General features: G+C 58.5%; 1 protein-coding gene across 1 annotated transcript in view; it reads left to right on the forward strand.

Annotated features, from left to right (window-relative positions):
- The first annotated feature begins 1625 nt into the window (after positions 1–1625).
- Positions 1626–13734, forward strand: part of SETD1B (SET domain containing 1B, histone lysine methyltransferase) — a 28320-nt gene continuing 16211 nt past the window's right edge. The window contains exons 1-7 of the mRNA XM_031650840.1: positions 1626–1678; positions 2367–2554; positions 2762–2860; positions 3489–3759; positions 5828–5940; positions 7230–8468; positions 11644–12468. Coding sequence (XP_031506700.1) covers positions 2381–2554; positions 2762–2860; positions 3489–3759; positions 5828–5940; positions 7230–8468; positions 11644–12468 — 2721 coding nt within the window. The 5' untranslated portion in view covers positions 1626–1678; positions 2367–2380. The remainder of the gene's footprint in view (positions 1679–2366; positions 2555–2761; positions 2861–3488; positions 3760–5827; positions 5941–7229; positions 8469–11643; positions 12469–13734) is intronic.

Below are 13734 nucleotides of genomic sequence, written 5' to 3' on the forward strand. Positions count from 1 at the left end.
CTCAGCAACATTAACATAAAAACTGTACTGCGTCAGGACAGAATGGATTGGGTACTTACAATGTAAAAGGATTTTTAAAAACTAAGAGTAACAACTGCTCACAATTTTTTGTTGCTGCCATTTCGCTAGTCCTAAAGCTATATACATTTAAAACATTACCTTGTTAAAAAGAGAGAAGGAGTTAATAAGATGGCCAGGTTTAAGTGTTTAATAGAGGAAACTAGATATATTTAAAAATTTATTGTTCAGTCAAGAGAATACAGATTAAGACAGCTCCAAGCTCCCCCCACCCACCCAAAGAACAAAAAGGAAAAAAATATGTCATTTACTTAGGTTTTTTTGGAATTCAAAACTGTTAACTGCTGACATGAATGGTGTGCTATGACCTAGTTATACAAGACAAAGATGGATTCCAAGTCATAAGGAAAAATCCAGATCTTTTTAAAAAGTCTTCTCCAGTCTTCCAACTGTGAGTCCTTGGGCCTGTTGACAAATGTTAAACACACTGAGACGTCCTGAACTGGATGGTAGAGTCAAAGGAAAAACATTCCCCATTTGCAACAAAGGAAAAACCCACTTGGCCATTTAATTCCATTGCAGAAAAATGGCTTCCCTCATCTGTTGGCCTCTCCTTCGTGTCTGATGAAGGATGTTTTGAGATCAGCGTCTAATAACTCAAGCCCTATAGAAGCCGCGCGCTGATTGGCTGCCGCGCCCTGCCGCCCTGCTCCAGCCAATTACCTACCCACGGCCAAATTACAAACCCCGAAAAGAGCCCCAATATGAGCTACACCAGCTCCGAGCCCCGGCGAGGCGGCTGCTGCGCCTCGGCCGCCAGAGAGGAGCGGCAGAGGGGGCTGCAAACGCGTCCTCGCGAAGCCCGGGAGCCTCGGAGTTGAACTCACAAAATGGAAGCCGCGCGCTGATTGGCCGCCGCCACTCCCGGACCTTTAATAAAGAAAGGGGAAGGAAAAGATAAATGCAAAAAAGGGGGACTCTCTCCTCCGCGGGTGGCTGGAGGAAGGGGGGGAAGCATGTGTTCAGGACAATTACAGGGCGATCCCCTCCAAAAATAAAAACAGAAGAAGGCTTCTATCGCCCAGGTCCAGGCGAGGGCTACATCCTCCCAGGAATGCGAATGCTAACGTGGTGAACCCTGGTCTCCCCTCCCCAGCTCAGCTCCGGGGAGGGGGTCGCGGGCCGGAGGAGGAAGCTGGAGCGCAGATACCTCGATTGCAACTCCTCTGAGTCGACGCCGGCCTCCCCGCGCGGTTCCCAGCGTCCACACACACCCTCGGCCCCCTAGACCCCAGCCCTCTCCCCGGGTCCCCGCGCGCCCGCCTCCGGCCCGGGCAGTTTGGAAACAGTTTTGCAGGCCCGGGACGCACGCCGCGGCGGCCGCGGCTCGGAGGGTAGTCCCGGCAGCGGGAGGTAGAGCCCGGGGAGACCCCCTCCCCCGCCAGCCAAGACCCCCACCCCAGTCCCAGAAGAATAAATAAATTAAAAGGCCTTCCCCCGGGGAGGGGGAGGCAGTGTGGGAGCGCGCGAGTGAGGGGTGGGGGGCCGCTGGGGCCCGGGGCTTTGGCGGCGCAGCTGCCGCCGCCGGGAGAGTGCCTGGGGAAGCGGCGAGGAAGGAGAGGGGAGGAGGAAGAGGAGGAGGAGGAGGAAGAGGAGGAGGGTGAGCGCTCGGGTCGGGCTCCTTAGCGGTGTATTGTGGGATGTGCGGCTACTGGGAGCCGAGCCTCCGCCGCCAGCCGCCTCCCGGGCAGCAGCAGCGGCGGCGGCAGCTCCGGGCCCGGCAGCCGCGGCGGCGGCGCCCAGCCCCGGTCGGCGCCCCGGCCTCAAACTCCCGCGGGGACACCATGCTGGCTGGCGGCGCGGGGCCGCCCGGCGAGGGACAAGCGCGGCTCGGGGGGAGGGAGAGGCGGCCGGCGGCCAGGCGCGGCGAGCCCCGGCCCCGGCCCTGGCCCGAGCGGGCGGGCGGGCGGTGGCGGCGCGCCGCCGCCGCCGAGCCACCGCGAGCCCGCACCAGCCGGGCCGAGCGGCGAGCGAGCGCCACGCCGGGCGGCCGGGCGGGCACCATGGGCCGGAGCCCGCGTCCTCCGGGCGCCCCGGGCCCCGCCAGCCCGCCCCGAGGACCCCCGGGAGCCCCTCGCAGCCGCTCCGAGACGGTGGCCGAGCGGGCGGGCGCATGTGGGAGGGGTTGGTGCCTGCGCTCCATTCTTGTTTTGGGGGGAGCCAGCGAGACAGCTCCTTTCGGGGCGCTGGCAGGTGGGAGGGTGGGGCCGTGATTTGGTTCTTTCGCGTGTGTGTAGAAGCGGCCGCCGCCGCCGCGGCGGAGACGACAACAACTTGCTGGTTTTCAGGTTGGGTTAACGGCATGGAGAACAGTCACCCCCCCCACCACCACCACCAGCAGCCCCCGCCGCAGCCCGGCCCTTCGGGCGAGAGGAGGAACCACCATTGGAGAAGTTACAAGTTGATGATTGACCCGGCTCTGAAAAAGGGGCATCATAAACTGTACCGCTACGATGGGCAGCATTTCAGCCTGGCGGTGAGTAGCCGGCGTGCCCCCCCAGCCGTGTCCCCCGCCGCGTCCGGGGGAGACGCGCCTAGCGGCTGGGGACCCCCCGCCCGACCCCCCGGCCAACTGTCAGACGGGGCCCCAGCCCTGGAGTTTGACAAGTGCCTGGAGAAAGGGGTCTGCCCCTGGGGAGGGCGACCAGCCCTCCCATCCCGGCCCCCCAATTTCTCCCTACAGATGTCCAGCAACCGCCCGGTGGAAATTGTCGAAGATCCCCGGGTCGTCGGGATCTGGACCAAAAACAAGGAGCTGGAGCTGTCGGTGCCCAAATTCAAAGTAGGACCCCTCCCCACTGCCCCGCCGTCCCTCCCCCACCTCCCCGAGTTCGAAAATAACGCCAGTCCTGACCGAGCCCGGCCGGATTCCCAGTTCCCGCCGTCCGGGGCCAGGGAAGTTTTGGCGGGGAGGGGTAGAGCGCTGGCGAGAGGGTGTCCCCTCTCAGCTACTGTAAACAAAATAACACTGGGTGAAACTGTAATCACGGCGTAGATACAGTGTCCTGCACGCCCCGCGGGGGGCTCCAGTCCGCCCGGGGGCTTGGCCCCGAGACTCCCCCCTCTCGCCAGCCCCCTAAAAGACAACTTCCTAAGCCCGAGGGGTCACCCCTGACCCGGCAGCAGGAAGAGGAGGCCAGAATGGGGGGTGGGGAAAGAGAAACTGTTTCTTTTTCCCCTTTCCTTCCGAACCCAGAGGACTTCCACGTTCCAAACGATTTAATCCTCCGCTTCCCGGGCCCGCCCGCGTGCATTTTTCTCCCCCCCCAAAATTTTTTTTTTTTTTTTTAGTTTTTTTTACCCTTTATTGTTTTCAACGGGCGGGCGAGTTGCGGGGGCGGGGGGGAATGTTGTGTTTTCCCTTAGGTTTAAACGTTCTCCAAACTCCCTTCCCCCTCGGCCCCTGCCAGATCGATGAGTTCTACGTGGGCCCGGTGCCTCCGAAGCAGGTGACATTTGCCAAGCTGAATGATAACATCCGCGAAAACTTCCTGAGGGACATGTGCAAGAAGTATGGGGAGGTGGAGGAGGTGGAGATTTTGTACAACCCGAAGACCAAGAAGCACCTGGGCATCGCCAAGGTGGTCTTTGCCACTGTCCGGGGAGCCAAGGATGCCGTTCAGCACTTGCACAGCACTTCCGTCATGGGCAATATTATCCACGTGGAGCTGGACACCAAAGGTGAGCCCGGCAGGGGAGGAGCGCGGGGAGACCTGTCAGGCCGACCCTTTCCCTCCCCGTCCCTCCTGCAGCGTGGGGAGGACCACCCCCACTCTTCCTTGGAATCCCCCCCACCCCCGACGCCCCACAACCTTATTTATTTTCTTAGCCCCCTCCTGAGGGTAGAGTCGCGTGGAGCTAAATGTGTTGTCTGTTGCTAGGAGACAGTCTGTAATTTACCAACTGTGCCGGTCCTTGGCCACCGCACCCCTAGGGACCACCCAGAGGCTTCCCCACCGCTGACACCCCCGCAGGCCCCCTCTCTGAGCCCTGGTGGCCTGGGTTTAGACAGTCCCCAGCGTTGCCTGTGTTAGGGGAAGAGGCAGAGTTTGTTTACTTGTGGGGGACTGAGGGAGTGCCACTAGGATGCCTTTAAATACATCGAGAGAAGGTCTGGAAACTAAAAAGAGAGTCCTCTAAGGATCCAGGGCGTCCCCCGCTCCCTTGCCGCCCCTTCCCCCCTGGAAGTGGCAGCCAATCTGGGGCCGGGAGTGTTGTTTCATTGATAAGGTTCCCGATAGAGCCGCCAGGGAAGAGCAGAGCCGGGAAGAGCCGGGTGGGCGGCTCTGGGTGCTCAAGGGTTGACACTGTGTCTTTCCTCCGCTCTCTTAAAGAGACCGCAGCACCTCCCCTGCTCTGGAATCAGCTGGGTGCTCTCTGGAGCTGGCTGGGGAGGCCATACCTTTCACCCTGTGGGTCTTTGGTGGCCCCTGCAGGACCAAGGGGCTTGTAGGACTCCAGGGCATTCCCCAAAGTGTGCCTGAGGCCTCTTTAGGGCAGCTCCCATCAATAAAAGAAGGTGCTGAGCGCTTTGAGGGCCAACCGGCTAAGTGGGGAGATGCCATTCAGTCCCCAGCCCACCCGGGTCCCCTGGGAAACCCTGCTTGGGAGGGCAAAAGTGCAGCTTCCAGGAATTTTGTGAGCATGGGGTTCAGGGGCAACTGGGACACACCAAACCCAAGGCAGGAAAATCAGAACTTTTCTTTTTTTGCGTTTAATGATTAAAATGTATTGACCCAGCTGTAAGCCGGTGCCGGGGGTGGTGGTGATTATTCCACGCACACTTGCCGAGCCTGTGCCTGGTTCTGTTTCTCCTCTCAGGGCACAGCCCTCTTTTTTGTCCAGTCCACAGTCCCTTCCGCCTCTTTCCCTAGCTTCTCAGTCTCTGGGGTTGGGGGGCAGTGAGGACCTTGGGTGGTTGCAGCATGATTTCTTCCTGATAATCGAATTGAATGTGGCACCCCCTTCCCTATCACGTGCCCACATTTTAAGGAGCAGCCAGGTCTCAACAAAATTTCATTTTTGCAAAACAAACAAACAAAAAACACAGAAGCCCTCAGAGACTGCCAACTAAGTTTGTATTTCAAGAAAGAGACCAGTAAAGTGTAGCTCCAGGAACGTGTCTTTTTTGCATATGTAAGCAGCTGCCTCTGAGGCTCTATAAATATCGATAACCCCCGGGCCCTGGTCTATAAAAGCCTCCTTCTGCTGAGGGGTGGAGGGTTCAAGCCCAAGGTTGTCCCCAGGCCACCCTGGGGCCCTCAGCCTGGTCAGGGCCTGTGGAGTTCATAGTAATGTGCTACTAGAGTGTGTTGCAAACTCTGCTGCCCACCTGGCCCCAGATATTTAACAAACTGGGCTTCCCCTCCTCTCACTGCAAACCCCTGGGTATTGAGCAGAAAGGGGAAGATGTGGCTCTTTGGGCACCATGGCCCAGGTAATGCAGGGGTTGGGGGGCTTGGTGTCGCGGGTGGCAGTTCTGGGTTTGGCTTTGGGGGAGTCTCAGCCCCAGGAGGCATTAGCTTCTGGATCTCAGGATCAGAAAAATGGTGCAGCTCAGCAGCTTTCTTAAAGAGGTGGGAACCCTGAGTGAGGTGCAGAGGGGTGGGAACTCAGGGCCACACAGCCTCCCTAGGACTGGGGTCTGGGGCACGAGGGACCCACCGGGGTGCCACACAGGTTGGAATCCCTGTGGGGGCTCCTCTATCCTGGAACCTCACTGAGTCCCCTCTTTCCTGCTCATCCACAGGGGAAACCCGAATGCGGTTCTATGAACTGTTGGTCACTGGCCGATATACCCCCCAGACTCTCCCAGTGGGCGAGCTGGACGCTGTCTCTCCAATCGTGAATGAGACCCTGCAGGTGGGTTTATGGCCGTCAGTCTGCCCCATTGCCAGCTCTTTGATGTGCCCCCCTCCTCTGGAAAGCCTCACCAACTCTCTGATAGGACCCCCAGCCTACCCCCACCTCACTGTCTCCAGCTTTGGAGACCAAGGCCTAGGAGGGTGTGAAACCCAGCCACACCCCCCACAATTGGGAGCAGGGCCTAGAGCCCCATTTTCCCAAGCTCTCCTGCAGTGGGGCTCTGAGGGATTGGTTCTGTTTCCTGTGGCTTCTCCCCTCCCAGCACAGGCTGTGATTCCCACAGACCCAGAGCTTGCCCGGGCCCGCTTTTCCACGTTGATGCCAAACATTGCTGTTTGTTAGTGGGTCCTTAGTGTCTGGTGTCCTGGGCATGCCACTACCCCTAAACCCAGAAACCAGAGTTCATGCTCTGCCTTCCGGAGCAAGACTGACTCCTTCCAGACCACTGCCTCCCAGGACCCAGGGACGGTTCTCGCATGGGGCGAGTCTCATGCCAGCTCCTCTCTGGCATCAAGCTGACTAGCTGCCACTGGCCTGTTTATCACTTTATTTTTATTTTATTTACTTTTTTGAGACGGAGTCTCGCTCTGTCCCCAGGCTGGAGTGCAGTGGCAGGCTCTTGGCTCACTGCAACCTTTGCCCCCGGGGCTCAAGTGATTCTCTTGCCTCAGCCTCTTGAGTAGCTGGGATTACAGGCACCCACCACCACACCTGGCTAATTTTTGTATTTTGGTTTAGTAGAGATGGGGTTTCACCATGTTGACCCAGGCTGGTCTTGAACTCCTGACCTCAAGTGATCCACCCGCCTCGGCTTCCCAAAGTGCTGGGATTACAGGCATGAGCCACCGTGCCTGGCCTCTGTTTATCACTTTAAATCCTAAAACACTGGGTGGCTAGGAGGATAAAGCCCTTGGCCATCCTCTCGTGCACAAGATTTTAGTTCTTGGTCATAATCCTGCCTGGAAAGTCTTTGATTTCTGACAGCCTGAGGCAAAAAGAAAATCCCAGCCTAAACCAAGATGTTATGGTCTTCTCTTTTATCTGTCTCCTCTGGGATTAGGAAAAACCCTCAAGGTTCCCTGAACATATTTCGCTACCCCTAAGATTAGAGAAAAAGTTAGTACCATCATGACACTCCTTCTCAATCTCCCCTTCTTCCATTCCTTATGCTGCCGTTCTAGAGCAGTTGGGCTCTGAGCTCCCCAGCAGCCAGAGTGAGAAGGGAAAACAGCCCTGTTCCATTGCACGTTTTCCCCCAGTGGTCTCACATCTCTGTTTCTCCTTAGCTGTCAGATGCCCTGAAGCGCCTCAAGGATGGAGGCCTATCTGCAGGCTGTGGCTCCGGCTCCTCCTCTGTCACCCCCAATAGTGGTGGGACACCCTTCTCCCAGGACACTGCTTACTCCAGCTGCCGCCTGGACACACCCAACTCCTATGGACAGGGCACTCCGCTCACACCGCGCCTGGGCACCCCTTTCTCACAGGACTCTAGCTACTCCAGCCGCCAGCCCACACCCTCATACCTCTTCAGCCAGGACCCGGCAGTCACCTTCAAGGCCCGGCGCCATGAGAGCAAGTTCACCGACGCCTACAACCGCCGCCATGAACATCATTATGTCCACAATTCTCCCGCGGTCACTGCGGTGGCTGGGGCCACAGCCGCCTTCCGGGGTTCCTCAGACCTCCCGTTCGGAGCAGTCAGCGGCACTGGGGGCAGCAGTGGCCCCCCCTTCAAGGCCCAACCACAGGATTCGGCCACATTTGCCCACACTCCACCACCCGCCCAGGCAACCTCTGCTCCTGGATTCAAGTCTGCTTTCTCTCCATATCAGACCCCAGTGGCCCACTTCCCTCCACCCCCAGAAGAGCCCACAGCCACAGCCACAGCCACCTTTGGGGCCCGCGACAGCGGGGAGTTCCGGAGGGCACCGGCGCCCCCACCCCTGCCACCTGCTGAGCCTCTGGCCAAGGAGAGGCCAGGCACGCCACCCGGCCCTCCGCCCCCCGACACCAACAGCATGGAGCTGGGGGGCCGGCCCACCTTCGGCTGGAGCCCTGAGCCCTGTGACAGCCCCGGCACGCCCACGCTGGAGTCATCCCCTGCAGGGCCAGAGAAGCCCCACGACAGCCTGGACTCGCGCATTGAGATGCTGCTGAAGGAGCAGCGCACCAAGCTGCTCTTCCTGCGGGAGCCAGACTCGGACACTGAGCTGCAGATGGAGGGCAGCCCCATCTCCTCCTCCTCCTCCCAGCTCTCCCCACTGGCCCCCTTTGGCACCAACTCCCAGCCAGGCTTCCGAGGCCCCACGCCCCCCTCCTCACGCCCCTCCAGCACCGGCCTGGAGGACATCAGCCCAACACCCCTGCCAGACTCCGATGAGGACGAGGAGCTCGACTTGGGCCTTGGGCCTCGGCCTCCACCCGAGCCAGGCCCCCCGGACCCTGCTGGGCTTCTGGGCCAGACAGCTGAGGTGGCCTTGGACCTGGTTGGAGACAGAACGCCGACCTCAGAGAAGATGGATGAGGTACCACCGTGTCTGTCCATCTGTCTGGGACTGGTTTTGTCTATCTTGTATGACCCTTTCCCCCCTCAAGCATTTAGCATGACTAGCTAAGATGCAGAAGCAATGGGGCTAGGAAAGCCAATGTAACAGGTGGAACTTAGAGAATAAAAAGGGGATGCAAAAAACACCAAGGGCTGTGATTGAGCAATTGGTTTGGCAGTGAGCTCCCTAGCAGCCATGGAGAGAAGGAAAGCATGGCCTAGTTCTGATGCTCTCCTTGTTAGGTAAGAAGTCAGCTTCTCCTAGGGATAAATTCTGGCTTGAGCCTCTTTGGTAGGAGTTTGCTGAGGTTTCAGAGAGTATGAGCTGTGGGGATGGCTCTTGGTCCCCTTGTCTGTTGCATGACTTGGGAATAATCAGGGAGAGTCTTGGCAGGCAGAGGGGAGGAGAGAAATTGGCCAGAGTACTGTGCTGACCTAAGTGGGGTGAAGCCCCGGAGCACTGTCTCCTAGAGTCTGGTGCCCTTTGAGGAGGGAGAAACCATGGCAGACAGGGAGGGTGCTGAAGTTTCCCTCCTTCTCCCACTGGCTCCAGGGAGGAAGGAGTTAAGAGCTAACTTGGGGTGGGGGTGGGGCGCCATTTTGCGAGAAACAGGCAAAGTTGACCATCCCCCACCCTCTCCTCAGGTCTTGGGGTCTCACTGCCTAAACCGCCAGCCTTAGGTAGTCCTGTCCAGGGATTGGGTTGGGGTGAAGGTGCCACGTGCCACGTTCCCTTGGGAGGGTGCTGGGTCATCCTCCTTGCTCCACTCCTCCTCCTCGGTCCAGTCACCTGCTTTGGAGCCGCAGCCCCGGTGGGCATGGGCAGCCAGGGGCTTAGACAGAGCTCTGTGTCCCTGTGGGCGGAGGGGAGGAGGACTGCCCCCTTCTTGGGCCCTTTGATTAGGCGGGTCTGGCTGCCTCAGGGAGGAACGAGAGGAACTTGGCTTGCCTGGGAGGGTGCCGCAGGTGGCTGGGGCTCCAGGGGGCCTCCAGGCAGTTCTGGGGAAGTGGTTTCTGGCATCAAGGGGTCCAGGCAGGGGGCCTTGGCAGGGGGCGTTGACAGGTGTGCAGCTGTAGGGGGGCCGCCGGCCCTGGCATCCTCCTTCTCCGCTTCGTCCAGGCTGCCTGGGGTGAGGAGTGTTTACCATGCTGACCATGGTCCAGGGCTGAGAGGCCCGGAGTGGCTGGAGCGAAAGGCACTCAGAGGCCCCGGGAGCGGGGGTCTGGGACTGCCCGGCCGCCAGCGCAGGCAGCCGCCGAGTCCTGGGAAGCTTCAGGCCGGCCCGCGGGCGCCCCCTGCTGGCACCGGGGACTAGTACCTGGGCTTCTTGCGGCTGAGCGCAGTGCGGGGAGCTGGACCCTGTCCCAGCCTAGGCTGAGGTTGAGGTGGGGGAGCGGCGCAGGCGGGGCCAGTCGGGGGTGCAGGGGGAGCTTTTCTACTAAACAGTGGCTGGTCGTTAAAAGTTCAGGCTCAAGTCCTTGAGTCCCGCTAAGCCACCTACTGGTTATGTGACCCTGGGGAAGGCACTTTGCCTTTCTGAGTCTCAGTTTCGTCATCTGCCAAATGGGCCTCTGAGAGTCCCTGCAGCACAGGGCCTCAGCTTAAGTGAGGTGCCGCACGGGATGCTCCAGACACCGCCAGGCCTGCTGGGCTCCCGGTGCTCAGCAAATTCCTGCCACTTCTCACCCCGGGACTGCTGGGCGGAGGGAGGGGCAGGGCCGGCCAGGGCTGGAGTGCAGGATCCGCCTCCCTGTGATTGGCTGGCGGCGGCGGCGGCGGCGGCGGCGGCGGCGGCCCTGGTTAACCCTCTGCGTGCCGTGGCGCGCTGTGCTCGGCGCTGTCCAGGACTGATCTGGGGAGTGCTCTTTGAGGATCCACCCGAGCCTGCCTGTCTCTTCTTGATGTGCATGGGGATCCTGAGAAGCAGAATGTGTGCGTGCATATGTGTGTATGTGTGTGTGTGCACACAGAGGGGACCCAGTAAAGTCCAGAGCTTCCTGCCGCTGCCTGAGTTTTAGTAGTCCCCCTCCTCCTACTCTCGCACCTGCAGTTGCCTTCTGAGGCCTTCCTCACCTGTAGTCTGACCTCTGATCCTGCAATTTGTACACATTTCACCTCCACCCCCATTCCCCCTCACTGGGCAGGTCCCGGGCTCCAGCTCTTCTTCTGACTGGCTGTGCCGTGGGCTCTGAGTGTGTTTACTAACTGTCAAAGGGGGTCAGAGCAGAGACCCCACCCCCCCCCCCCCCCTGTGAGGTTATCTTTGGGATAAGAAATGAAACAGCCGTCTGCAGCGCTTAGCCCCACGCGGGCCCATACTGAGTGTGCAGTCACGAGACTAGGTGAAAGGAGTAATCAAGGAAAAATAAATAACAACATACTTCCTGTTTATGGGCCTTAGTGCTGCTAAATCCCCTGCTCCAATGTCACCTTTTCTGCCTGGCCGTCTGCTGTAGAGTGAGGACAGCAGGCTCACCGAGAGCACAGGCCGTGGAACCACTTCCTGGTTCAAATCCCAGCTCCATCTCTTCTTGGCTGTGTGGCCTTGGGCAGGTTACTTAAATTCTCTGTGCCCCAGTTTCCTTGTGGGGCAAAAATAGAGTTGAAAATAGGGCTGTTCTGAGGTTTAGCTGAGTTAATAAATGTGGAGTGTTTAGAAAGGCCCTGGCACATAAGAGATGCTGTGGAAGTGGCAACTATTTCTGCATACAAGTTGCAACAGAATCTCTGAAATTGCAACAGTGTCATCCTCTGTGCCCCACCCCTCTCCTTGCCTTCTTTCTCTCCCTCACGTTTCGCATCTTCACCCTCATCATCCTTTGTCTCTTCCTGCTGGCTCTGCTCCCTGAGAGTAAGATGTTTGTCTGCCTCTTCATCTCTGTGTCCCCAGCACCTAGACCAGTGCCTGGCACACAGGTACTGAGCAAATGTTTGTTGAATTGGAATGAATGAATGAATTCTAGTGCTAACTCCACGCGGCAGGGACTGTCATGCCCATTTTGCAAATGAAGAAGCTGAGGCTTGGAGAGGCTGAATGGCTTGCACTGGGTCACACAGCTGGGAGTGCCACTGATTGCTAGTCTTGAAGAGGGGACTCCGAGAGCCACTTGGCCTTCCAGACTCACCTTATTGTCTCTCCTTGCTCTCTCTGCAGGGCCAGCAGTCCTCAGGCGAGGACATGGAGATCTCGGATGACGAGATGCCCTCAGCCCCCATCACCAGCGCCGATTGCCCCAAGCCCATGGTGGTGACCCCAGGAGCGGCAGCTGTGGCAGCCCCTTCCGTGCTGGCCCCAACCCTGCCGCTGCCCCCGCCACCCGGCTTCCCCCCGCTCCCCCCACCCCCACCACCACCCCCACCGCAGCCTGGCTTCCCCATGCCCCCACCGCTGCCCCCACCCCCACCCCCACCCCCTCCAGCCCACCCTGCTGTGACAGTGCCCCCACCACCCCTGCCAGCGCCACCTGGAGTCCCGCCCCCTCCCATCCTGCCACCACTGCCCCCCTTTCCGCCGGGCCTGTTCCCTGTGATGCAGGTGGACATGAGCCACGTGCTGGGTGGCCAGTGGGGTGGCATGCCCATGTCCTTCCAGATGCAAACGCAGGTGCTCAGTCGGCTGATGACGGGCCAGGGTGCCTGCCCCTACCCGCCCTTCATGGCCGCTGCAGCCGCTGCTGCCTCAGCTGGGCTCCAGTTCGTCAACCTGCCGCCCTACCGGGGCCCCTTCTCCCTGAGCAACTCCGGCCCAGGCCGCGGGCAGCACTGGCCACCACTGCCCAAATTTGACCCATCAGTGCCTCCACCAGGCTACATGCCGCGCCAGGAGGACCCGCACAAAGCCACGGTGGATGGCGTCCTGCTGGTGGTCCTCAAAGAGCTCAAGGCCATCATGAAGCGTGACCTGAATCGCAAGATGGTGGAAGTGGTGGCTTTCCGGGCCTTCGACGAGTGGTGGGACAAGAAGGAGCGGATGGCCAAGGTGGGTGGGTGGGTGTGGATGGGGGCAGGACCCCAGCTGGGCACCTCCTGTTTCCCTGAGACTGTTAACTGGAAACACTGCCATTGACCCCAGTATGGGAGCTGCAGTTCATGTGGCTACTTTCAAAGTTCCGCAAACTGTGCTCCGCTTTAGCAGCCGCTGGATGCATGTGGCTCTTTGAATTTAAATTAATGGTCAGGCATGGTGGCTTACACCTTTAATCCCAGCACTTTGGGAGGCTGAGGTGGGAGGATTGCTTGAGCCTAGGAGTTCAAGACCAGCCTAGGCAGTATAGCAAGAGCCCATCTCTAAAAATAAATGTGTAAATTAATTTAATTAATTAATTAAAAAAGAGTAAAATTAAAACTCCTCCTTTGTCCCGCCACATTTCAAGTGCTCAGGAGCCACAGGTGCCTAGTGGCCGCACACAGGACACCTGGTGCAGGCTGTCCCCACCATCGCAGACAGCTCACAGCTGCGACACCCTTTGAACTTGACTCCCCTCACCTCCCCTCATGCCGCCTTTTAGACGGAGCCCTGCCTTGGCTTGGACCACTTTTTTCCTTTTTTTTTTTTTTTTTGAGACGGTCTCGCTGTGTCATCCAGGCCGGAGTGTAGTGGTGCAATCATAGCTCACTGCACCCTCAACCTCCCTGTGCTCAAGGGATCCTCCCACCTCAGCCTCAAGTAGCTGGGACTACAAGCATGCGCCACTGCACCCAGCTAATTTTTGTGTTTTTCTGTAGAGACAGACTTTCACCATGTTGCCCGGCCTGTTTTTGAACTCCTAGGCTCAAGTGATTCTCTGCCTTTTGGGCTGGGATTATATGTGTCAGCCACTGCTCCTGGCCTACTTACTATTTTCTTTTTTTTTTTTGGAGATGGAGTCTCACTGTGTCACCCTGGCTGGAGTGCAATGGCGTGATCTCAGCCCTCTGCAGCCTCCACCTCCTGGGTTCAAGCGATTCTCCTGCCTCAGTGTCCTGAGTAGCTGGGACTATAGGCACCCACCACCATGTCTGGCTAGTTTTTGTATTTTTAGTAAAGACGGGCTTTCACCATGTTGGCCAGGCTGGTCTCGAACTCCTGACCTCAAGTTATCCACGTGCTTCAGCCTACCAAAGTGCTGGGATTACAGGTGTGAGCCACCGCGCCTGGCTTCTTTTTTTCTTTTTAACATATTATTTGCCTATTTGTAATCTTACAAATAATCTAAAATGACTTCCTTTCTCTATAAGAGAGAACTTTTTCTTGAGTACTTTAAAC

This window comes from Papio anubis, chromosome 9 (assembly GCF_008728515.1).
Source record: "Papio anubis isolate 15944 chromosome 9, Panubis1.0, whole genome shotgun sequence".
In the NCBI taxonomy this organism is placed as follows: Eukaryota; Metazoa; Chordata; class Mammalia; order Primates; family Cercopithecidae; genus Papio; species Papio anubis.